This window comes from Scyliorhinus canicula, chromosome 23, assembly GCF_902713615.1.
Source record: "Scyliorhinus canicula chromosome 23, sScyCan1.1, whole genome shotgun sequence".
NCBI classification, from domain to species: domain Eukaryota; kingdom Metazoa; phylum Chordata; class Chondrichthyes; order Carcharhiniformes; family Scyliorhinidae; genus Scyliorhinus; species Scyliorhinus canicula.
The window spans coordinates 4501255-4527938 of record NC_052168.1 but is presented as its reverse complement, the minus strand read 5'-3'; the positions used below and the strand labels follow the sequence as shown (position 1 = coordinate 4527938).

The 26684-nt window shown below is 49.2% G+C and overlaps 2 protein-coding genes across 4 annotated transcripts in view; one reads left to right on the top strand and one right to left on the bottom strand.

Moving 5' to 3' along the window:
• Positions 1 to 18866, bottom strand: part of LOC119956281 (lysoplasmalogenase-like protein TMEM86A) — a 44004-nt gene extending 25138 nt beyond the window's left edge. The window contains exon 1 of one of the 2 annotated variants that reach the window (XM_038783363.1): positions 18712 to 18866. In XM_038783363.1, the coding sequence (XP_038639291.1) occupies positions 18712 to 18729 (18 nt within the window). In that variant the 5' untranslated portion in view covers positions 18730 to 18866. Of the gene's footprint in view, positions 1 to 13131; positions 13351 to 18711 lie in introns of those variants that run through there. The other variant, XM_038783359.1, reaches the window with a different exon arrangement.
• Positions 2922 to 17344, top strand: LOC119956280 (probable G-protein coupled receptor 146). 2 transcript variants are annotated; one of them, XM_038783357.1, is made up of 2 exons: positions 2922 to 3130; positions 15667 to 17344. In XM_038783357.1, the coding sequence occupies exon 2, from the start codon at positions 15806 to 15808 to the stop codon at positions 16844 to 16846; it is 1041 nt and encodes a 346-aa protein (XP_038639285.1). In that variant the 5' UTR covers positions 2922 to 3130; positions 15667 to 15805; the 3' UTR covers positions 16847 to 17344. The 2 variants fall into 2 exon arrangements, with proteins under 2 accessions (XP_038639285.1, XP_038639286.1); XM_038783358.1 differs by lacking the exon at positions 2922 to 3130 and adding an exon at positions 14917 to 15072.
• Positions 18867 to 26684: the final 7818 nt, after the last annotated feature.

The following is a 26684-nucleotide window of genomic DNA, read 5'->3' as shown; positions in this document are numbered from 1 at the left end:
ACAGTAACCTCATTTGAAGCCTACTCGTGACAATAAGCGATTATCATTTCATTTTTTCATTTCCTCTTGTCCAGTGAGGTCGGTGTGGGACCCAACTGCGATGCACACCAAGGTCAAATAACCAGCTGCCACTCACTGCCTTGCTCCAGGCGGGAAGAATGGGAAACTGGGCTGTGTGCCCAAGGGGGCAGTGAGCATGCCCTGGGAACGGTACCCCCCGCCTCCCCATGCACCTCAGCAAGTGTCAGTGCTCCACTAATCTCAATGGCCCCCCCTTGGAGATGGACAGACCCGAGGTGACCACAATCAGGAGGCAGTCTTGTTGGAGGTAGACGAGGAGGTGGGTTGGAAAAAAGATTGTTGTCAAAGGAATAACAAGGAAAATGATTGGGGGGGGGGGGAGGGAAGACTTAAAAAAAATTAATTTAGAGTATCCAATTATTTTTTTCCAATTAAGGGGCAATTTAGCGTGGCCAATCCACCTACCCTGCACATCTTTGTGTTGTGGGGGCGAAACCCACGCAGACACGGGGAGAATGTGCAACTCCACACGGACAGTGACCCAGAGCCGGGATCGAACCTGGGACCTCGGCGCCGTGAGGCAGCAGTGCTAACCCACTGTGCCACTGTGCCACCCTGGGAGCGACGTTTTTTTTACACAGCGGGTTGTTGTGATCTGGGAGGTGCCACCTAAAGGCGCGGGGGGGGGGGGGGTTTGGGGAGCAGATTCAATAAGAGCTTTCAAAAGGGGGAACTGGAAATATACACAAAAAAGAAAGCAATTGAAATGAAATGAAAAATTTCGAAGCAAAAATCGCTTATTGTCACAAATAGGCTTCAATGGGCAGCACGGTAGCATTGTGGATAGCACAATTGCTTCACAGCTCCAGGGTCCCAGGTTCGATTCCGGCTTGGGTCACTGTCTGTGCGGAGTCTGCACATCCTCCCCGTGTGTGCGTGGGTTTCCTCCGGGTGCTCCGGTTTCCTCCCACTGTCCAAAGGTGTGCAGGTTAGGTTGGTTGGCCATGATAAATTGCCCTTAGTGTCCAAAATTGCCCTTAGTGTTGGGTGGGGTTATGGGGATAGGTTGGAGGTGTTAACCTTGGGTGGGGTGCTCTTTCCAGGAGCCGGTGCAGACTCGATGGGCCGAATGGCCTCCTTCTGCACTGTAAATTCTATGTAAAAAAATGAAGTTACTGTGAAAAGCCCCTAGTCGCCACATTCCGGTGCCTGTTCGGGGAGGCTGGTACTGGAATTGAACCGTGCTGCTGGCCTGCCTGGGTCTGCTTTAAAAGCCAGCCATTTAGCCCAGTGTGCTAAACCAGCCCCTATTGCAGGATTACGGGGAAGGTTGGGGGAGGGGGGCGCAGCCCGGCAATAGGACTAATTTGACAGCTCTTTCAGCCTGCAAAGTACAGCACAATGGGCCGAATGGTCTCCGTTTGTACTCTCTGATTCTATGTGGGTGGCGAGGGTGGGGTGGGGAAGAATTGGGGGTTTAAACCTGGTGAAGGTGTCACCTCATACATTGTTAATGCATCTTAAAGTAACAACTTTGGTGTGAGGCAGATAGAACATAGAACGTACAGTGCAGAAAGAGGCCATTCGGCCCATCGAATCTGCACCGACCCACTGAAGCCCTCACTTCCACCCTATCCCCGTAACCCAATAACTCCTCCTAACCTTTTTGATCACTAAGGGCAATTTATCGTGGCCAATCTACCTAACCTGCATGTCTTTGGACTGTGGGAGGAAACCGGAGCACCCGGAGGAAACCCACGCAGACACGGGAGAACGTGCAGACTCCGCACAGACAGTGACCCAAGCCGGGAATCGAACTTGGGACCCTGGCGCTGTGAAGCCACAGTGCTAACCACTTGTGCTACCGTGCTGCCCATGAATGGGGAATGGGGATGGGAGACATTAGCCAGTAATATCCGTGAGAATCAGATAGAGCGCAGAAGAATGGTCCGAACGGGGACAGATTGGAGAGGTCGGGACTGTCCTTGGACAGAAGGCTGAGAGGAGATTTGATGGAGGTGTTCAAGGTCATGAGGGGGCTGGATAAAAGAAGACAGGGGAGAAACTGATTCAGCTGGTAAAAGGATAGAGAACGAGAGGGACACAGATTTAAAGCGATTTGCAAAAGAAGATAATGTGGTGTGAGAGAACGTTTTCACACAGCGCGTGGTGTGGGTCTGGAATGCATGTCTCTCCCCGTGTCCGCGTGGGTTTCCTCCGGGTGCTCCGGTTTCCTCCCACAAGTCCCGAAAGACGTGCTTGTTAGGTGAATCGGACATTCTGAATTCTCCCTCTGTGTACCCGAACAGGCGCCGGAATGTGGCGACGAGGGTCTTTTTACAGTAACTTCATTGCAGTGTTCATGTAAACCTACTTGTGACACTAATAAAGATTATTATTATACTCTGCCTGGAAGTGCAGGAGAAGCAGGTTCAGCCCAGGGTATTGGATGAGTATTTGAACAGAAACAAAGTGCAGGGGTTTGGGGGAAAAAATACAGGGGATTGGAACTAAGTCACAATGCTGTGTTTGGGGAGCTGGGATGGGCTGTTAACAATTCTGTGATGTGGAGATGCCGGCGTTGGACTGGGGTGAGCACAGTAAGAAGTCTTACAACACCAGGTTAAAGTCCAACGTGTTTGTTTCAAACACTAGCTTTCGGAGCACTGACTCCTTCCTGCCAATTCTGGGGCAAGCCATTCAGGCAGTAGTGAAGCAGGGATTCATTTGCACAATGCCAACTCCCTCTGAGCTGCCTGTGAGTGCAGCTGTCATCACCTCCTCCAACTGGACCCTCTCCCTCCTCCTGTGACTGTGCCTCTGCTGGGGGAGAGCTGGCCCCCTTTGAGAGGGAGGGGTGGGTGAGGAAGTGCTGGGGAGGGGACAAAGCAGAGAGCCGGTCGCTGCTGTTTGCCTTTGGAAATGAGGGCATTGGCTGGAAGGCTGCAGATCTGTGCCGGGATCTCTGCTTCCTCTGTGTGTGTGTGTGTGCGTTTGGGAAAAACACAACTTCATTAGAAAAAGAAAACACACACAACAGCTGGGGGACTTTAACACACGCTGCAGGCTTCAGAGGAACGTTGTGGAGGCACTGGGAAAATTAAAAAAGGTAATCATTAAAAAATCTACATATTGGGTTACTCTTTTTGCTCAATATTGCCATTGAAATTGCAAGGAAATAATATCAATAAATTGTTACTTTATATTTTGCTCCTGTCGAAAGGAAAATGGGAGTTTACCACTTGCCTGGCGTTAAAGATCGTGGAGAACCCGGTTTAAAATTAAACCTGTGTGTGTTTTTGGTGGGGGTGGGGAGGGGGAGAGAAGATTTTTGTGAAGGCTCACGCAGTGGAATAGCAGGATGCGCAGCAGCCCCCCTCCCCAGCCCCGGCACAGAGATTGGCTGGTGTTGGAGGGCGAGAAGGGGGTGGGGAGGAGGAGGGGGGGAAGGTTGGGTTTAATTTATTTTTTTGGCTGAGGTTAAAGGCTGCAGGGAGGGAGGAAAGGGCTTGTTTTTCCTCCAGGGCTGTTGCTGTTGTTATTGCTGCTGCTGTCAGAGCTCCCATGTGTGAATGAAATGCTCCGGTACACAGCATCAGCTTGCCAGCAAATTAGAATTCTTTTTTAAAACTGATCCGTCGGCAGATTGAGCAGCTCCCCCAGAGCAGAGGTTCAAATAATCCCAAAAATAGCACATTGTGGGGGAAACCAGTGTGTTAAGGAGCCAATCTCTCACCTTTAGTGATTCAGGGAATAATTTATTCCCTTAATCCAATGTCTGAATTGACTTGCATTTCTGTAGCGCCGCCCACAGGGTGCCCCAAGGCACTTTAAAATCCACCCAGTAGGAATCCGGCTACGAATCCTGCGGGGAGTAACTCACCTCCTGACACCCCCACAAAGCCTGTTCACCATCTACAAGGCACAAGTCAGGAGTGTGATGGAATACTCTCCACTTGCCTGGATGAGTGCAGCTCCAACAACACTCAAGAAGCTCGACACCATCCAGGATGAAGCAGCCCCGCTTGATTGGCACCCCATCCACAAACATTCAAACCCTCCACCACCGACGCACAGTGGCAGCCGTGTGTACCATCTACAAGATGCACTGCAGCGACTAACCAAGGCTCCTTAGTCAGCACCTTCCAAACCCACAATCGCTACCATCTAGAAGGACAAGGGCAGCAGATACCTGGGAACCCCACCACCTGGAGGTTCCCCTCCAAGTCACTCCCCACCCTGACTTGGAAATATATCGCCGTTCATTCACTGTCTCTGGGTCAAAATCGTGGAGCTCCCCCTCCCCCTCCCGGCGATTCCCCGACCCGGCGCTGGATCGAAGAATCCCACCCCTTATACTTGTTCAAATCTCAGAGCAGATCAGAAGATAAGGGCGCAGTTTACAACAATAAGAAAAGGACAGAACTGTATCCGAATGCACGTAACATCCAAAACAAAAAAGATGTGCAAAAGAAAAGTATGACCTGTTAGTTATCACAGAGACCTGGCTGCAGCATAACATAGATGTGTGTGTGAATATTGGAGAGTTTGTGATATTTAGGAAAGGCAAGAAGCCGGGACAAGGTGGTGGGGCGGTTCTCCTAATTAGTGATGGTATTCGCAACAGAGCGAATGGCCTTAAATCAGGAAGCCAAGATGTAGAAGTGGTTTGGGTAAAGACGAGAAATGATGAAGACAAAAAAGGTCACTTGTGTGAGTCTTGTGCACCCCCCTAACAGTAACCACATGGTTGCAGTGCAGCAACTCACCAATGCTTTTGGGGCAGCACCTTCCAAACCCACGGCCTCTACCATCTAGAACAGGGGTGGGCAAACTTTTCCGTGCAAGGGCCACATTCAGAAATTCACAATTTTAAAGGGCCGCATAGTATATTAAGTAAAATAATTAATATTTAAAATAGCCAAAATAAAAGGTTTTTAAAGAAATAAAAGCAATTAATTTTTATTAATTAATATTTTAAAGTAGAAACTTCACATGAAACACATGTTGTGCCGAGCAATGATCACCCTACTCAAGTCAACGTATCCACCCTATACCAGTAACCCAACAGCCCCCCCCCCCCCATTAACCTTAAAATTAAAAAAAAAAAAAAAAATTTTTAATTTAAAAAAGAAATTTTTTTTTTTAAATTAAAAAAATTTTTTTTTTTAATGACTTGATCTTGGTGGGCCGCATGCGGCCTGCAGGCCGTAGTTTGCCCACCCCTGATCTAGAAGGACAAAGGCTGCAGATACATGGGTCAAAATATTTGAACTCCCTCCCTGACAGCACTGTGGGTATACCTACTGCACTGCAGCAATTCAGGAAGAAGTCTTCCAACACCTTTCAAACACGAGCTTTCGGAGCACTGCTCCTTCCTCAGGTGAAGGAGCAGGGAAGGAGCACTGCTCCGAAAGCTCGTGTTTGAAACAAACATGTTGGGCTTTAACCTGGTGTTGTCAGACTTCTTACTGTGCTCACCCCAGTCCAACGTCGGCATCTCCACATCATGGCAATTCAGGAAGGCAGTTTACCCACTCAGAAACATTCACAGTAATCAGACATGGTTTTTTGAAAAGGGAAATCATGTCCAACCAATTTATTGGAGTTCCCTGAAGAGATAATATGGGCTGTGGATGAAGGGGGGCCGGTGGATGTACTGTACTTAGATTTCCAGAAGGTATTTTTTTTTAAATTTAGAGTACCCAATTAATTCTTTCCAATTAAGGGGCAATTTAGCGTGGCCAATCCACCTATCTTTGGGTTGTGGGGGTGAGACCCACACAAACACGGGGAGAATGTGCAAACTCCACACGGACAGTGACCCAGAGCCAGGATCGAACCTGGGACCGCGGCGCCATGCGGCAGCAATGCTAACCACTACGCCACCGTGCTGCCCTCTTCCAGAAGGCATTTGCTAAGGAGCCATGTCAAAGGTTATTGTGGGAAATAAAAGCTTGTGGTGTAGGGGGTAACATTTTGGCATGGGTAGAAGGTTGGCTGGCTAACAGGAAACAGAGAGTAGGCATAAATGGGTCATATTCTGGTTGGCAGATGGAACGAGTGTCGCTAAATTTGCTGATGATACATAGATAGGCAGGAAAGTAAGTTGTGAAGAAGACATAAAGGGGTATGGGTGGGTTAAGTGAGTGGGAAAAAGCTCAGGCACGTGGAGTGTAATATGAGAAAACAAGAAAACATCCATTTTGGTAAGAAGAATAAAGAAGAATCATACTGTCCAAATGGAGAGAGATTGCAGAGCTCCGAGATGCAGAGGGATCTGGCCGTCCCAGTGCATCAATCACAAAAGGTTAGTACGTATGGAGGTGCAGTGGGTAATTAAGAAATCTAATAGAATGCTATTGTTTATTGTGAGGGGGAATTAAAGGAGGGAGGTTATGCTTCAGGGGTACAGGGCATTAAGGAATTTAAGGAAGGAAGTAAATGTGTTGGGAGCAGCTCAGAGAAGGTTTACCAGAATGAGTAGTACCAGGAATGAGTGGGTTGTCTTATGGGGAAAGGTTGGAGAGAGTGGGCTTGTATCCACTGGAGTTTAGAAGAGTGAGGGGTGACTTGATTGAAACATAGACCCGGAGGGATGTTGCCAGGGTGAATGTGGAGAGGAGTTTCCTCTTGTGGGAGAAATCCAGAACGAGAGTGTCACTGTCCAAAAACAAGGGGTTCCCCCATTTAAGACGGGGATGAGGAGAATTATCTTCTCTCAGAGGATAATGAGTCTCTGGAATCTTCTTCCTCAAAAGGCGCTGGAAGCAAACAGCGGGATCTTCCTTAACTTCCGCACCGTGATTCTTGATTAATGGGGGGGGGGGGGGGGGGGGGGGGGGGGGGGAAGGTTATCAGGGGTCGGCAGTAATAAAAGAACAAAGAAAAGTACAGCAGGAACAGGCCCTTCGGCCCTCCAAGCCTGTGCTGACCATGCTGCCCGTCTAAACTAAAATGTTCTGCACTTCCGCGATCCGTATCCCTCTATTCCCATCCTATTCATGTATTTGTCAAGATGCCCCTTAAACGTCACTATCGTCCCTGCTTCCACCACCTCCACCGGCAGCGAGTTCCAGGCACCCACTACCCTTGGTGTAAAAAAACTTGCCTCTTATATCTTCTCTAAACCTTGCCCCCTCGCATCTTAAACCCCCTAGTAACTGACCCCTCTACCCTGGGAAAAAGCCTCTGACTATCCACTCTGTTTCTGCCCCTCATAATTTTGTAGGCCTCTATCAGGTCTCCCCTCAACCTCAGTCGTTCCAGTGAGAACAAACCGAGTTTATCCAACCGCTCCTCATAGCTAATGCCCTCCATACCAGGCAACATCCTGGTAAATCTCTTCTGCACCCTCCACATCCTTCTGGTAGTGTGGTGACCAGAATTGAACACTATAATGTACGGTCGAGGTTACAATCAGATCGGCCCTGATCTTATTGAACGGCGGAACAGGCTCAAGGGGCCGAATGGCCTACTCCTGCTCCTAGCCCGTATGTTTATATTTTCAGATGTCAACCAAGGAGGGAGTCTGAAAAGACACACACACACAATCACACACAATCACACACACACATACACAATCACACACACACACACACACAATCACACACACACATACACACACACAATCACACATACACACACACAATCACACACACAATCACACACAATCACACACACAATCACACACAATCACACACACAATCACACACAATCACACACACAATCACACACAATCACACACACACAATCACAAACACAATCACAATCACACACACAATCTCACACACAAACACACACAATCACACACACACACACACAATCACACACAGAATCACACACAATCACACACACAGAATCACACACACAATTACACATACACAATTACACACAATCACATACACACACCCTCCAAAACAATGAACAATGTTCGAATTCCATACATTGCCAAGGTCAAAAGTTGATGTTAAATCTCCCCTAAAGACTTCCTGTGATGAATTGCTGGATATCCGCACATTGGCAGAATGTGTAGACAATGTTTTTTTTAAATCTAGAGTACCCAATTCATTTTTTCCCAATTAAGGAGCAATTTAGCAAGGCCAATCCACCTAGCCTGCACATCTTTGGGTTGTGGGGGTGAAACCCACGCAGACACGGGGAGAATGTGCAAACGCCACACGGACAGTGACCCAGGGCCGGGATTCGAACCCGGGTCCTCAGCGCCGTAGGCAGCAATGCTAACCACTGTGCCGCCCTTCGTGTAGACAATGTTAATGGAAAATCAAGGCTCCTGAGTTGAAAGAATTCACATGGCTGTGAAGGCGGAGCCTGCCGATCAGGCCTCGGTGTTTCACTCATGGCTGGAAAATTACTCCCTATTTATTCTTTTGCACCCTTAATCTGGTTTCCTCCATTGCCTACCAGATGGAGATGGATGGGGCAGTTGCGCCTCCATGTGGGCACTGTTGGTACTGTCCCTTGGGCTTGGAAAGCCTCTCACTCCCTCTGTCTGTGTTCTCTATTATCCTTCTGAGTTTCTGATGCTGTTTGGAATATACCTGGATGGAATAATAATCTTTATTAGTGTCACAAGTCGGCTTACATTAACACTGCAATGAAGTTACTGTGGAAAGCCCCTAGTCGCCACACTCCGGCGCCTGTTCGGGTACACAGAGGGAGAATTCAGAATGTCCAATTCACCTAACAAGCACGTCTTTCGGGACCTGTGGGAGGGAATCCTCCAGGGACAAGTCGGGAATCAAACCCAGGATCCTGGAGCTGTGAAGCAACAGTGCCAACCACAGTGCTACTGTGCTGATGCAGTTTTGTGCGGCAGTGTTGTGGCCCCTCTTAGTGCCCTTGTTGCTAATAACAGGATGCAGACGTGAGAGATTGTGGCCTGTCACATGGATCATTGTCATTGGTTTAGATGTTAATTCATCGTGACCAGGTGGCTATATTGCTTGACAGAGCAGGAACAAACTGCTTCAATTGATTTATTTGTGGATGGGAAAACCACTAAATTAAATCTAAACATTCTCTACAGAGCAGAATGAGGACAGAGAGCTGTGACTGGATGGCATTGGTTACATACAGTGTGACAACCGAGTGACTAAAGCTTCCGCTCACGTGAAACTACAGTCCCAATGGATTAAATAACTCATTGTATTTTTAACTGGCTCCTCAAGGTGAAAGATGCTATTTCCAGAAAATAGAACATCATTAATGCTTGCGTCATTGTCAGCACAGAGTAAAGCTCCCTCTACACTGTCCCCATCAAACACTCCCAGGACAGGTACAGCACGGGGTTAGATACAGAGTAAAGCTCCCTCTGCACTGTCCCCATCAAACACTCCCAGGACAGGTACAGCACGGGGTTAGATACAGAGTAAAGCTCCCTCTGCACTGTCCCCATCAAACACTCCCAGGACAGGTACAGCACGGGGTTAGATACAGAGTAAAGCTCCCTCTACACTGTCCCCATCAAACACTCCCAGGACAGGTACAGCACGGGGTTAGATACAGAGTAAAGCTCCCTCCACACTGTCCTCATCAAACACTCCCAGGACAGGTACAGCACGGGGTTAGATACAGAGTAAAGCTCCCTCTACACTGTCCCCATCAAACACTCCCAGGACAGGTACAGCACGGAGTTAGATACAGAGTAAATCTCCCTCTACACTGTCCCCATCAAACACTCCCAGGGCAGGTACAACACGGGGTTAGATACAGAGTAAATCTCCCTCTACACTGTCCCTATCAAACATTCCCAGGCCAGGTACATGAGTGAATTATGGATACAGAGATAGTTGGCGCATGAAAGCAAGTGTTAAATCTGCAGTGGTTTTTAATCTCCCCATTAGATACGGAAGTGTATAGAGTATATAGGGGCTGGTTTAGCTCACAAGGCTAAATCGCTGGCTTTTAAAGCAGACCAAGCAGGCCAGCAGCACGGTTCGATTCCCGTACCAGCCTCCCCGGACAGGCGCCGGAATGTGGCGACTAGGGGCTTTTCACAGTAACTTCATTGAAGCCTACTCGTGACAATAAGCGATTTTCATTTCATATATACACTATATATACACACTGAGTGTACAGAACTGTGTCTCATGCACACTAAACATTGGAAATAATAGCAGTTCTTCCACCACAGGCATAGTCTGCTTTGCTCTTGGACTTTAATCTAAGTTCTGTGGAATGTGTGACGTTTATACTGTACAGGGTTGAGTGACAGGAACAAGGATGTGATATAACCCCTTTTCAACAGCATCACACAATTCCAAGAATAGAACCCACATTGCACCGTGCATGTTTTTCAATACCATCAGTATTCATACTGAGGGTGAAGTTCCCCCATTTTGTGACGAAATATCATGGCGGGCTCGGGAAGGTGGAGTGTTTCCCGCTGAGGAGGCCAGCGGGAAAGCTCGCTTAATCTTCCAGGAGGTGGCACTGCCAAGGGTCAGGCTCAAGGGGAGGGGGGGGGGGGGGGGGGTGGGGGGGGGGGGATGCCCATGAAAGGAGAGTGGAGGGAGGTTTGAAGGATGGGGGAGGTGGGGGGTGCATAGTAGGTATTTAGGGGCCTCTGGGAGTTTGGCGTGTGACGGGTGGGGGTTCTGGGTGGGGGGGTGGGGGGGGCCATGGTGGGGTGTCCTCACTTAGGGGGGGTTGTGTGAGGTAGTGCCCACGAGTGCTGGGGGGGCGGGGGGGGGGGGTGACATTGCCCATGGGTGGGGGTTGCGAGGTCCCACAAGCTCACTTTGAGATCGGGACAGCATTTGAAAACGGTGAGTGCAGCTCTCCAGCGCTGAAATAAATTCCAAGTGTGGGCTGAACCGGTGAGAATCTCCCCAGGGCCCAAACAAGTGACTGGGGGCGCGATCCAATGTCCTTGCTGCGCTGGAAAGGCAGCTCGCCATGGCGCAGTGTGGCTGATAAAAGCCAGGAACCCCGCTCCCGGGATCTACCCGGCTCGCAACGCCAACCAGCGTGATCCCGCGAGATGTTGCGAGGTAAATCCCGCCCATCGTGGGCGCGGTCACTTTTTGACAAATCTGCACATTAGAGCGAGACAGCAGGCCTGACTGTAATGAGCAGGTTCCTGGATTTATCCCCTTTGCCACGGAGACCTCGGGCGACCGCCGATCGGTACTGTTCCCCACACATGGGCACCAGACGGAACGCCTCTCATGGGGATTGGAGGCCCCCAGCTCGATGCCCTTTGGGCAGGGTGGTGGTGACCTGGCACAGTCTGGCACATGGCACTGCCAATGTGCCCAGGCATGGGCACTGCCAGGTTGGCATTACCAAGGTGCCAAGCTGGCATTTTTTTGCGGGTGTGATCGGGCCAGGGGGTGGGTGTTAGGGTGGTGCGGGACCCTCCCGTAGTGCGTTCGGGTTGGGTTGGGGGGGCCTCGGTGGGATGTCATTTAAAAATGGCGTCCTGATCTCTCGTTACAGTGGGGAGTTCTGGAGAGTGGAGCTCCCCCAGTGTACAGAACGGAGCTATGTGCGGCCTTGACTGCGTGTTCCCCGCTGCGGCCTCTTGTGCAGCCGAGTTGCGTGTTTAGCCATGTGTTTCTTGGCACTGCGAGTGCTGGGAAACACGCGGCTAAACGCGCTCGCTATGGGAATTTGTTCCCTATGAGTTGAATCGAGCCCTAAGTGTCGTTGGATAACGGTCGGGATATTGCCGGCAAAGCCGGCGGGAAATTCCCTGAAAAACCCACCACAAATAAACTTTGAAAACCTTCAGTTAAATTCCGCCCTCCAAGCAGCGGGTCAGAATGTGAGGTGGAGAAGGTTCCGGATATATCTGGTGGATTTTGGAGAGTCTGATAGACACACACGATGAGATGATGCATTATTACATACATAGATACATAGAAGATAGGAGCAGGAGGAGGCCTTTTGGCCCTTCGAGCCTGCTCCGCCATTCATCACCATCATGGCTGATCATCCAAGTCAATAGCCTAATCCTGCTTTCTCCCCAGAACCTTTGATCTCATTCTCCCCAAGTGCTATATCCAGCCGCCTCTTGAATATATTGAATGTTTTAGCATCAACTCCTTCCTGTGGTAATGAATTCCACAGGCTCACCACTCTTTGGGTGAAGAAATGTCTCCTCATCTCTGTCCGAAATGGTTTATCCTGAATCCTCAGACTGTGACCCCTGGTTCAGGACACACCCATCATCGGTAACATCTTCCCTGCATCTACCCTGTCCAGTCCTGTTAGAATTTTATAAGTCTTATGAGATCCCCCCTCATTCTTCTGAACTCCGGCGAGAACAATCCTAACCTAGTCAATCTCTCCTCTTATGACAGTCCCGCCATCCCTGGAATCAGTCTGGTAAACCTTCGCTGCTCTCCCTCGAGAGCAAGAACATCCTTCCTCAGAGAAGGCGACCAAAACTGCACACAATACTCCAGGTGTGGCCCCACCAAGGCCCTGTACAATTGCAGCAACACATCCCTGCTTCGGTACTCGAAACCTCTCGCAATGAAGGCCAGCATACCATTAGCCTTCTTTACCGCCTACTGCACCAACATGCTTACCTTCAGCGACTGGTGCACAAGGACACCCAGGTCCCGCTGCACACTCCCCTCTCCCAATTTACAGCCATTCAGGTAGTAATCTGCCTTCTTGATTTTGCTTCCAAAATGAATAGCCTCACACTTATCCAAATTATACTGCATCTAAAAAATTCTTTTTTTGTTTTGTTAAAATTTAGAGTACCCAATTCATTTTTTCCAATTAAGGGGCAATTTAGCGTGGTCAATCCACCTAATGTGCACATCTTTGGGTTGTGGGGGTGAGACCCACGCAGACACGGGGAGAATGTGCAAACTCCACACGGACAGTGACCCAGAGCCGGGACTGAACCCGGGAACTCGGTGCCGTGAGGCAGCAGTGCTAACCACGGCGCCACTGTGCCGCCCCCATTATTACAAATTCCACACCATCCAGTCTCCCAGTTAAATCATAGGACCCTGGTTTGAAGTCAAAACTGCTTGCACCCTATTCAAGGGTGTTGCACTCCCCTGCGCTGAAATCTCTCATTTTAATCAACATCCCAGTTCTTCCTGAAAAAGAGTGAAAACTTACAAAGTGGGGCCTTGCCTGGCGTTTGATTTGATTGTGAAATATGGGTCTTCCTGAGGCTGGTTTGTGTGAGGAAGCCTCCATTTGTTGTTCTTGGACCACAAGTTGAGGTCTGGTTTGAGAATTACCCAAGCCATCGAGTTGTGGCCCGCTCGGAACAGGATCAAAATACAGAGAGCTTCCTTTGTCCGGGAGCATGCGAATGGGCGGGTAGCTCGGAGGCCTTCGCTGATCGAGGATGTGAGCAGAAATCCAAAATATCCCATTAAATAGAGTCAAGGCTTCAGAACAACATCGCCTGTGCCAACAAGCGAAAAACAAAACCCAGTGGCTGTTCCCTTGCAATTCAGCTACTTTACAAACCAGTTATATAAGTAGTTAATTCATTCTTTTGTCCTCTTGGCTCCAGTGAGTCTGGCTTTGCCAACCTGTTTGAGAAGAGGGAGAAAGGAATCATCCCCCGGAATCGATCCCCAATCAGCAGATCATAGAATTTACAGTGCAGAAGGAGGCCATTCGGCCCATTGAGTCTGCACCGGCCCTTGGAAAGAGCACCCTGCTTAACCCCACTGTATCCCTGTAACCCCACCTAACCCTTTTGGATTGGATTGGATTGGATTTGTTTATTGTCACGTGTATCGAGGTACAGTGCAAAGTATTTTTCTGCGAGCAGCTCAACAGATCATTCAGTACATGGGAAGAAAAGGGAATTAAACAAAATCCAAGAAAATACAAGAAAATACATAATAGGGCAACACAAGATATACAATGTAACTACATAAGCATTGGCATCAGTTGAAGCATACAGGGTGTAGTGTTAATGAGGTCGGTCCATAAGAGGGTCATTTTGGAGTCTGGTGACAGTGGGGAAGAAGCTGTTTTTGAGTCTGTTCGTGCGTGTTCTCAGACGTCTGTATCTCCTGCCCGATGGAAAAGTGAGTAAGCTGGATTGGAGGGATCCTTTTTGGACACTAAGGAGCAATTTAGCATGGCCAATCTACCTAACCTGCACATCTTTGGACTGTGGGAGGAAACCCGAGCACCCAGAGGAAACCCACGCAGACACGGGGAGAATGTGCAAACTCCACACAGACAGTGACCCGGGGCCGGGATTCGAACCTGGGTCCTCAGCGCCGAAGGCAGCTTGCACATTTTCCCAGTGTCTGCATGGGTCGCACCCCCACAACCCAAAGATGTGCAGGTTAGGTGGATTGGCCACGCTAAATTGCCCCTTAATTGGGGAAAAAAAAGAATTGGGTACTCTAAATTTATTTCTAAAAAAAGCCATTTGATGAAATCTCCGGGAATAGTCAGACTTGGCGACCCTAGAGGTTACATATCAGCCGTGATCTCAATGAATGGGCGGAACAGGTTCGAGGGGCCGAACGGCCTACTCCTGTTCCTTTATTCCTATAACCATCCACCCCTGTGCCACTGTCCTTTGCAAAAGCCTGGTATCATCTAATCTCTGGGGTTTATTCTCGATCTCCGACTGTGAAAGTGTTAACGTCGATGATGGTGATGTTGAAATCTCCCAAATTCGTTTTTGTTTTCAAAGTGCTTGACGTGCGACTGCTTTTAAAAAAAAACAGGAAGAGGTGACACCAATCGCAGAAATGATGAAATAAGTTTCCTTGCAGGAATATTGGCCCCAGGAGATGCCACTGAACTGTGTATCTTACTCCAGTCCATAGAACTCAGTGTACATTCCTGCGATGTGCGTCACTATCTTCCCCTCTGGGATTGGACATTCGGGAGATATAGGCACACAATCGCTTAAAGTGTGTTGAACAGCAGTTTGTGTGATTTATATCTGTGGCAATGGACCAGGAATGCGGGAGTAATGAAATGATATTTGACGAATGCTCAAGAATCATTTGCTTAACTCGAGGAACGCAGCCTCTGCACTTTTCCATTGTCCATTCAAAGTCAGAGTGTTCCAAGGTAGACCAATGGGAGGAGGAGAGGCAGGGTAGTGGGAGATGATGCATAGAGACCACCGGGAGCTCGCCGGTGATGGCTCGAGGCAATAAAGTGGCGGTTTCCAGTACAACGGAACAAGGGCTCGTTAACAACAAGTGAAGTGAACAAGTTAGGGGCTGGTTTAGCTCACTGAGCTAAATCGCTGGCTTTTAAAGCAGACCAAGGCAGGCCAGCAGCACGGTTCGATTCCCGTACCAGCCTCCCCGAACAGGCGGCGGAATGTGGCGACTAGGGGCTTTTCACAGTAACTTCATTGAAGCCTATTCGTGGCAATAAGCGATTTTCATTTCATTTCTATTGATGCGATTAGGTTTCGAAGGGTGGGAGGAGGCGCATGTGCTGCACAAACGCTAGCATGGGCCAGCAGCAGGGCTGAATGGCCTGTTTCTGTGCTGAACTTTGTTAATTAATAGAGGTTGTCGGGGGGCTGCTTTGGGAGAGGCTGGGTTAACGAGAAGGAATCAAGAGCCTCTTTCACGCACCCCTCTGAAGAGACGTCAAAATCACGAGCTCAGCAAATTATAGTTCTAATATATTTTTCGATCTTATTTACAGATGTACAGATAAAGATGGCAGCTGATGTCCACACTGCTCACATCACTTTCTTCAACAATATCGATCTCTCCTTATAATGAATCTTCAAGCCTTGCCTTGTTGACAATCCCAGCCTCTGTTGGCCTAGAATCTCGTTACGATGTGGAGCTGCATTCAAGGGAACTTTGGACCCAACAGTACGTTCTGTGGAGATGACCTTTGCCATAACGTTGGCCTGATCTTGTCTATTGCTTCGACGGCCTACCTCATTGTTTGCTTCCCTCTCGGCCTTATCTTCAACGTGTTGGTTCTTGTGGTCAACCTTCGTCACAAGCTGTCCATCAACATGCCCGATGTCTACTTCACCAATATGGCGTTGGCTGGCTTGATCCTCAACCTGGTCGCTTTCCTGCAGCTTCTGGGCCCCGACCACCTCCTTTGGCCAGTCTGGACCTTTGGCCGGGAGCTCTGCATGGCTTCATTCATCCTGTTCAACATGGCGGCCTTGGTGAGCATCTACTCCGCCACGCTGCTCAGCCTGGACTGCTTCATCGAGCGAGCTTTGCCGCACACCTACATGTCCAGCGTTTACAACACGAAGCACGTGTGCAGTTTTGTCTGGGGCGGTGCCGCCCTGGCCAGCTTCTCCTCCCTCCTCTTCTACGTCTGCAGCAAGATTTCTGAAGAAGTCGACGACTGCTCGAAGCTCCAGACCAAGGAGCTGGGCGACGCCATCATGTTCTTCACCGGCCTGGTGGTCCCCACCGCCGGGGTGGGCTACGCCTTCCGGCTAATTCTTTGCCCCCGCAAGAGCCACCTGTTCCAGCTGGCAGAATCCTCGAGGCTTGACCCTTCCATCCAGAGGCTGCTCCTGGCCACGGTCCTGGCGCAGTTTGCCCTCTGGTTGCCATACTACTTGACCCTTTTGGTGAGCACGGCCCATTTCGTCACGAGAGCCCGGGACGACGTGCGGTTCGCCAACCTGCTCCACTTCCTGAGAGGCGGCTGCGAGCTCCTCGCCTACGTCAGCACCTGTGCGGTGCCGATGATCTACAAATGCCTCCAGAGAACCTTCGACAGCCGGCTTAGACTGCTCATTCAGGACGTGCAATGCGGGCTAAAGTGGTGTCTGTGCAACCAACGTGGGCTACGGCAGCAACACATTGCAACAGTGTCGCAGGCAGACCTGCCCATGGAATGAAAGCTCCGGCCTCCCTGTGGACAGCATCAGTGCTTCTGCCCAATAACTGACATTGAAATCCCCACTCCGATTCAACGGCAAGGCAGACTGGAATGCCACTGAATCGAACTCTCCAGAATCACTGCTCTCCACGATTTAACCCCAATGGCCCCCTCAACAGCAGAAAGAACCTGCCTTTGAATAGCACCTCTAAAGAGCTCAGGGTGCCCTATTGTGCTTCACAGCATATTAGGTGTATGGTCACTGTTGTTTCTCCAGGGAGCCATGGCGATTAATGTGGTCATCAGCGGCAGCTTTAAGGTAGCTGACCAATTAGATGATATTCGGATTGGCATTGGATGAAGATTTGACATCAGCTTCAAAGCTTGAAGAATTCTCTTGCTCTTCCTTTTTTTTAAATATACATTTAGACTACCCAATTCTTTTTTTCTTCCAATTCAGGGGCACTTTAGCGTGGCCAATCCATCTACCCTGCACATCTTTTTGGGTTGTGGGGGCGAGACCCAGGCAGACACGGGGAGTCACCCAGGGCCGGGATTCGAACCCGGGACCTTAGCACAGTGGTTAGCGCTGTGGCTTCACAGCGCCAGGGACCCGGGTTCGATTCCCGGCCTTGGCTCACTGTCTGTACGGGGTCTGCACGTTCTCCCCGTGTCTGCGTGGGTTTCCTCCGGGTGCTCCGGTTTCCTCCCACAAGTCGTGCAGGCACGGGGAGAACGTGCAAACTTCGCACAGACAGTGACCCAGCGGGGAATCGAACCTGGAACCCAGGCACTGTGAAGCCACAGTGCTAGCCACTTGTGCTACCGTGCTGCCCTTAGACGTGCTTGTTAGGTGAATTGGACATTCTGAATTCTCCCTCTGTGTACCCGAACAGGCTCCGGAGTGTGGTGACTAAGGGATTTTTGCAGTAACTTCATTAGTGTTAATATAAGCCTACTTGTGACAATAAAAAGATTATTATTGTTATCATCACATAGGAACTGCGAGATCTCATAGAATTTACAGTGCAGAAGGAAGCCATTCGTCCCATCTAGTCTGCACCGGCCCTTGGCAAGAGCACCCTACCCAAGCCCACACCTCCACCCTATCCCCACACCTCCAACCCGTCACTGTAACCCTATCTAACTTTTTTTGGACACTAAGTGCAGGCAATTTAGCATAGCCAACAGGAGGAGGCCATTCCGCCCCTTGAGCTGGTTCTGCCAGTCAATGTGATCACAGCCAGTCAATGTGATCACAGCTGATCTGCCTCCTACTTGGGTCACTCGCTGTGGTTCTGTGACCCTCAATGCTTCAAAAACCTATCCAGCTGAGTTTTTAAATTTCCAGTTTGACACCAGCTTTACTGGGTGACAGGATTCTGCTCCTCTTTGTGAAGAAGTGCTTCATCCCTTTAATAGCCCTCATTTCAACATCATGCCTCCTTGCTCTGGCTCCACGCCAGAGGAAATAATTCATAGATCATAGAATTTACAGTGCAGAAGGAGGCCAATCAGCCCATCGGGTCTGCATTGGCCCTTGGAAAGAGCACCCTATTTAAGCCCACGCCTCCACCCTATCCTCATAACCCAGTAACCCCACCTAACCTTTTTGGACACAAAGGGGCAATTTAGCACGGCCAATCCACCTAACCTGCACATCTTTGGACTGTGGGAGGAAACCGGAGCACCCGGAGGAAACCCACGCAGACACGGGGAGAGATCGTGCCGACTCCGCACAGACAGTGACCCAAGCCGGGAATCGAACCCGGGACCCTGGCGCTGTGAAGCAACAGTGCTAACCACTGTGCTACCCTGCTGCCTTCTCTACCTGCTATTCTAATCAACTTAAACTCTTTATTCTGAAGGAAATACAGGTCTCACCGTGTTACCCCAGTTCATGATTATTTGATTTTAGCGTCTGAAAAACACCAGGAGTACGAGAGGTGATCGCGTTCCAAGGTAAAATCGTCGGCAGGTTTGAGAGGGTCATTACTGAGGGGCCTGTTCCCCTCCCCTGGTTGGGAGTCCTCGATTTGACGATGGCAATTTGGATGACAGGCTTGCATCTCTGCAGCCCCTTTCACAAAGTACTTTGCAGCCAATGAAGTACTTTTGAAGCGATGCAGGTCACATGGCAACAATCTGTGCACGGCACGATCCCATGAGCAGCAGATAATCCCTTTTAGTGACGTTGGCTGAGGGTCACTGGATTGGGCACCAGGACATAATAGTGCCGTGGTATCTTTCTCAATACGCGAGGTGTCCTCTGTTTTAACGCCTTGTCCAAAAGGCAATGGGAAAGCGGGCCACTCCCTCTGTACACACTGATACGTGAGACTCTAGGCAGCCACCAAAAAAATCAAAGAGGGAAATGGGACAAAAACATTCTAATGAATAACTCTCACCAACAGTGCGAATGAAACAACATTCCTCACCGTTGTTTATACATGTAACAGATCACCATCAACACTTTTGACAAACTGTGCACAATGGCTTTAAGAAAGTATAATCTATCATCCCATTTGTATTGTTGCAACTTCTTTGGGTAACAATGGGCGATTTTCTCAAAAGGAAATGTATACCTTGATGTGCAGCATCAATAAATATCTATTTAGTGTTCACAGATGGCTCTGGCTGGCGTATTCTCTCGCTCAGTTACTTAAAAGTGTGCTGAATAGTTGGATTAATGTTCAGAAATACGATTCAGAGGGCTGCTGGGGCGTCTGCAGATTTCTAGTCAATGTTCGGTAATCACTTCATAAACTCTGCCAGTATAGCAGACCCTTCGGCCCCTCGCACTGGTTGTTTGAAAGAGCTATCGCAATTAGTCCCGCTCCCCCTCTCACTCTTTTTCCTTAACCCTGCAGATTTTCATAGACATCATAGAAATCCGGCAGTGCAGAAGGAGGCCATTCAGCCCATCGAGTCTGCACCGACCCTCTGATAGAGCGCTCCGCCCGAGCGTACTTCCCCACCCTCTCCCAATAATCCCTTAACCTAATCTACACATTCCTGGACACTAAGGAGCAATTTATCACGGCCAATCCACCTAACCTGCACATCTTTGGGCTTGTGGGAGGAAACCGGAGCACCCGGAGGAAACCCACGCACACACGGGGAGAACGTGCAGACTCCACACAGTCACCCGAGGCCGGAATTGAACCTGGAACCCTGGAGCTGTGAGGCAGCAGTGCTAACCACTGTGCTACCGTGCCATCCATCTTGTCAAGATCATTCAGGATGTCGTATACTTCAGATCATCCATCACTTTTTGAAGTTCCCATGGAAACGAGACCAACCAGCCGTAAGACAAGAAGTCTTCTGCTTCTTTTGCCAATTACCTCAAATCTGCATCCCCATTGGTTACTGACCCTCCCGCCGTCCCTCATCATTTACTCTTCTCAAAACCCTCCATCATTCTGAACACCTCCAGCAAATCTCCTCTTCACTCCTCCTGCTCTAACAAGCTTCTGCACGTAACTACCTGGAACCATTTGGAAAGAAAATCCAGCTGTTTTAATTTTTGGGGCAGGGTTTTTGTGGGGCGGGGGTGAAGGAAAAGGAATCAGGTTAAATGACCATGTGTGTCCTCAGCAACGCCAGGCAATCCATAGAAATCCTTCACCCAAAGGGTTGTGAATCTATGGGATTCCCTGCCCAGTGAAGCAGTTGAGGCTCCTTCATTAAATGTTTTCAATTTACAGAGTTTACAGACAATTTACAGTGCAGAAGGAGGCCATTCGGCCCATCGAGTCTGCACCGGCTCTTGGAAAGAGCACCCTACCCAAGGTTAACACCTCCCCCTATCCCCATAACCCAGTAACCCCACCCAACACTAAGGGCAATTTTGGACACTAAGGGCAATTTATCATGGCCAATCCACCTAACCTGCACATCTTTGGACTGTGGGAGGAAACCGGAGCACCCGGAGGAAACCCACGCACACACGGGGAGGATGTGCAGACTCCGCACAGACAGTGACCCAAGCCGGAATCGAACCTGGGACCCTGGAGCTGTGAAGCGATTGTGCTAACCGCAATGCTACCGTGCTGCCCCAAAGATGAAGGTAGATCGTTTTTTGAAGAATAAAGGGATTAAGGGTTATGGTGTTCGGGCCGGAAAGTGGAGCTGAGTCCACAAAAGATCAGCCATGATCTCATTGAATGGCGGAGCAGGCTCGAGGGGCCAGATGGCCGACTCCTGCTCCTAGTTCTTATGTTCTAAGTGGCATCTTTGGGCGCAAGAACCTATTGCTCAGAACTGAAATCGCAGGGGAGCTGGGCAGGGCTGGGAACTCACAGACTCTTCACTTCCTGCGGTCCCCAGGTAATTGGAACTAATTGTTTGTTTCCAAATTTCACGCCAGCCTTCCTCGTGAAATGTAAACCTTCCCCAAACGCAACAGCTTTGAAGTGCGAGACTGGGAGACAACTTTCCCAAAAGTCAGCGGATTCCTGTCACAGGATAAACAAGAGTGCAAAGTGGCTGATTCATCAGCTGTGGGAAGACACCCAGGCAGCACACAGGCCAATGGGCAGCTTTGCCACCCTCCCGGGCCCCCGTCCCACAATTGCATAAACGTTGTCAAGTTTGAGCGGATGAGTACGGATCACAGTTAGTTCATCAACAGCATTGCGTGACAAAATCACGGTTAGGATAAAATGGAAAACTTGACGTTATTGAGAGGGCATACCGCAGCAACATGTCCCCGAGGCCCTTCACTCGAGGGCTATCAGTCAGTCATTGACCACCGAGCTGCTTGAGGAGATATTGGGGCAGGTGACCAAGGGCCTGGTCAAAGAGGTACGTTTTAGTGAGCGAATTAATGGGTGAGAATGGAGAGTTTCAGGGAGAACGTTGTTGCAGAGATTAGGGTTCAGGGGGCTGAAAGGCACGGCCAGCAATGGAAAGAGTGGGAGAAATGCAAGGTTCTAGATGTGGAGGGAAGCTGAGATTTCAAAGTGTTGCAGGGCTCAAGAGATAGAGAGGGGTGAGGTCACGGAGGGGTTTTGAAACACAGAAGAAACATTTCAAATTGCGTTTTCGAATTTCTCTTATTTCTGCCTCCAGCTCCCATTTTTGGCATTGATGCAAATACAATTCTTTGCTTCCTTCATCCAGAATGTCCCTCCGTCAATAGTCTAAAATCCAGACTTGGCTATCCCTTATCTTCAAGCTTCATGGCAGCCTTCAATATGAAATGTAATCAGAGTCACAGCTATTATGGTTCAGAAGGAGGGCATTGGGTCCATACCTAGATCTTCTACCCAACAAAAAAATGCTTCCAATCTGTATAAAAGTATGCACTGACCGTCCGAAAGAGCACCCGACCTGGGCTCACTCCCCTGCCCCATCACCGTGACCTTGAGCATTGATCATGGCCAACCCAACCTAACCTGGACATCTTTGGACTGTGGAGCTCTCGGAGGAAAACCACACAGACACAGGGAGAAAGAGCAAACTCCACACTGTCATTCAAGGCCAGAATCAAACCCGGGCCCCTGGCAGCATGAGGCAGTAGTGCTAACCACCACACCACCCAAACACCATTCCCCCATCTCTTTTTTTAAAATTTAGATTACCCAATTATTTTTTCCAATTAAGGGGCAATTTAGCGTGGCCAATCCACCTACTCTGCACATTTTTGGGTTGTGGGGGTGAAACCTACGCAGACACGGGGAGAATGTGCAAACTCCACACGGAGTGACCCAGAGCCGGGATCGAACCTGGGACCTCAGCGCCGTGAGGCAGCTGTGCTAACCACAAGGCCACCGTGCTGCCCTTCCCTCATCTCTTTAAGGTACACTGTAGACTTCCCAACATTGAGAAGGTTTTGTGATTGCAGCTCAACTGTCGTATAAAGCAGTGTTTCTCACACTTTCTTGCCCGGGACCCATATTTGCCAACTGGCCGTCATTCAGGACCCACGCCCACCGACCTTCGTGACACACATGCCACGTTTGCTTACCTTTAATGCAAAAGGGGAGCCTGCTTGGTCCTCACGATCTCACTCCAATCAGGAGGAGAGGGCGATGTACATATCAGGTGCAAGCTTCAGCCAGCTCCTTTGTGCCGTCTTCATTTTTGTGAGAACTGAAAATCCCACCTTGCACATGTCGGTCATCGTGAAGGGCAATGGCAACAGAATGCTTGTTTTACTCAGCACTGGACACTCCTGGGAGATGCTGCTCCAGAATGGTCAGCTCGTGGACTTTTGGCATGTTTTTAATGTGCTGTCACAGGTCGGGTACAGCACCATAGTCTTTTCATTTGGAGTCAGCTGTAAGTTAATAACTGAATCTGGGGTCTCAACCTCAAAAGGAATTTTTCACCCACCACTTCTCTTTCAAAATCTGAATCTTCTCTCATTTGCCAGTACTTCCCTGCATGTAACACACATGGGCTTTGTATCCTTATTTACATTGGCACACTAAACAAAACCATACCTCAAGAAATCATCGTTATACTGCTTTGTTCCCGAGTTAAGTTTCTCCTTTGTAGGCTGCTAATCAGAGGCCCTGGAGCTCTGTACAGAGCTAACACTAGCACTGCGCTGTCCTGCCGTGGACTCTCCTGAGCAGCGCTCTCCGGCAGATTCAGATGTGAGATTTTGGCCGTAAGGTCCACTGCCTATTTGTGTCTCTGGTCGTCACTTTCTTGTAACAAAATGATTCATCTTCACAGTCCTCTTGCCTTGCTCACTAGCAGTTAGACAATGGAAGAAGCTCCCCTCCATGACTTGGTGCCAAAAGCAGGTATGTCCAGGGCCCGTGACCTGCTCTCTGCTGCCCCCTATGGTCGGAAGATTGCACGCAGTCATTTCATCCTCATTTAAAAGCTGGTAGCGGCTGCCATTCTCAATTTAATTGTCAGTAACGGGATTTGGGTGCTTCTCCCACGATTGGGGCCGCCGCGACCGATCGCTCTGCGACCCTCCCGCCACCTGCCTGTAACCCACCCATGGACCACCACCCGCACTTTGAAAATCTCTGATATGGAGAAATTCTAAGCTAGGAGCGCCCTCTGGTGTACATTTCTAACTCTACAGCTTCAGTAGACCATATTACGAATGATCCACTCGGCTAGTCTCAACCCAAATCCTGCTTCCTGTCTATTTCCAGAGGGTTATCGCTCCATTTGCCTCAAAATTCCAATACCTGGGAACAGCAACATTTGAACCAAATTTCAGGGATTTCGCAAAAGCGACTGTGATCGCAAAGCTGTGTCGGTAGCCTTGTAGAATGGTGCATAATGGGGAAAATAGCTTAAATGATACAGAAAGAACTGTAGCGCAGGCTCAGAGGTGATTTCCCTGTGGGCTTTGCTGTGGTGAGCGGGCAGAGGCCCACGCGGCTGGGGCTTGTTAGCGGGACATTTAACCGTAGCACCCAGACCCGGAGTTCCCGATAGTCCGAGGCTGGGATGTTTGTTTCGTGAACCCCTGAAGCAGCTTTATTTTCAGTTTGAAAGTAAGCCAATTTGGCCTTTCACGCCGCACCCCCTGGAATTATTACGCTGGCGACGAGGATTAAGCACAGGATTCTGAGCAGACATATCGGAACTCCCAGACGACAACTCTGGTAAGAAACAAAGGAAAATGAAATTGCGGAAATGCTCTTGTTTGGGAAGTTCGAGCCTTGTGATGGGGACGTGGAAGACTTGGCCCCAGTACGCTGGACGCATGCGCTACTTCTTCCGCATCGATGGCATAGAAGGGGCGACAGACATAAAATAATCCTTTTGAAGGCAAACGGGGCCCCAATGTTCAGAGTTTAACTGATCCTGCAGCCTCTGACACTAAAACATTGAACGGGCCTGTGGCTCTAGTAAAGAACCCCGAGAGAGAATTGGTATCAACATGTGATGCCTCTCGACATGGAATAACGATGGTCCTTTCCCATCGATGGGGCAAAGGGAGACACTATGGTTTATGCATTCAGAACCTTTTTTAAAAAAAATGTTCCATAATGAACAAAATCATATAAAACAATTAACCAAAGTTACACAATCAAAGAACGAGGCTAACAAGTAAATGTTAACAGCCCCCAAAAAAGCCTAACAAAACCCTCCATCAGCTGGCGGTGATTAGGTCCTTAAAAAAGGAAATGAATGGCTGACACCTTGGGTAGAATCCTTCTACCGACTCTCCAATGGTGAACTTAACCTTCTCCAAATGTACGAAAGAGATAAGGTCACCCAACCAAGCCGAGGTACTAGGCGGCACCCAAGCAGAACTTGTCTCCGGGCTATTAACGAGGCGAAGGTGAGGACATCCGATTTCACCCCCCCGTCTGAAGCACTGGCGGGTCTGATTTATAAATAAATAAATTCAGAATACCCTAGTATTTCTTTCCAATTAAGGGGCAATTTAGCGTGGCCAATCCACCTAACCTGCACATCTTTGGGTTGTGGGGGTGAGACCCACACAGACACGGGGAGAATGTGCAAACTCCACATGGACAGTGACCCGGGTCCGGGATTAATTCCGGGTCCTCGGCCCCCTGAGGCAGCAGTGCTAACCCACTGCGCTGCCCTAATATGAGATTTATAACTACACAATGATATTCTACATAAACAACATTCTAATGAGGGTGTAACTGGTGCAACATTGCCATCCACTGCTCTATATTATACAGAACACATGACTATCTCACCTGAGCATATCAGCTGCCATGGTCCACCTGGGTGTAGAAATGTACTTTCAGTAATTCTGTGCTGCTAACGCTCCTGAATCATTGGCAGACCCCGATGGGTCCCCAGACTTGTAAACTTGCTGGTTTGACATTAATAAATTCAACAAGTTGACTTACCCCTGGTGTCTGAGCCTATACAATGTGGATTAATCTGGTCAGTTGATCACACCCATACTTGTCCTTGCTGACCACATGGGCGCATTACACGATAATGGACACGAGCTGGAATTCTGGCTGTGCCTAACTATAACATTCCACCACGCCTGTTGGGGTTGTGATGAGTTAATGTGGCTTTGACAAACTTTAACCGGCGCAACGTCTGGGCTGCTCATCAAGGCATGCCAGGCAAGGGATCCTAGAACCTCCAGAATAGTGCCACAAATCTCTCAGTACGAAGTTTGTGGCACTGTTAACATCACAGGGGCGCTGTTGGGCAATATTTGACATTGGGACTAATATACAAGGGGAAAAACCTTGATCAGAGGCAAGTTTTAAAGGATTGGAGATGAGATATTTGGAGGGCCACTACACAGAGACCAATGGTGCAACAAAGGAAAGGGTGGCATTAAAGGCCATAATTGGAGGGTGAAGGTATCTTGGAAGGACACATAGAAAATAGTACGGCATTTGGCACTTCCAAGTCTGCTCCAGCATGAAAAAAGATGACTGACCTCCTACCTCAACACTCCCCATATCCCATGACACCTTTAGTAAGTCCATTTCCTTCCTGAATATACTCAGGGTCATTTGTATATATTCCCTTCTTAAGGGGTGGTAGCCCTCGCAGACTGTGAGGGAGATCTTGGAAGGGTTGAACTTAGCAGTGAAGCTACAGCAGTCAGCACGATCATGGCTCACACGGCACCGAGGTCCCAGGTTTGATCCCACCCTCTGGGTCACTGTCCGTTTGGAGTTTGGAGCCTCTCCGTGGGTCTCACCCCCACAACCCAAAGATGTGCAGGGCAGGTGGAATGGCCACGCTAAATTGCCCCTTAATTGGAAAAATAAATTGGGTACTCTAAATTTATTTTTATAAATGGTGACCCATCAGGTTGTGCTCGACAACACTTTGCCACCTCCCCACCCCACCCAACTGTCCCGTCTATCAAAAATCTAACTCTGCTTTGAATAAATTCTAAAGCCCAGCCTCCATTGCTTTGT

Coding starts and splice junctions, on each gene's coding strand:
- LOC119956280 (XM_038783357.1), top strand. CDS start 15,806: ATGTGGAGCTGCATTCAAGGGAACTTTGGACCCAACAGTACGTTCTGT.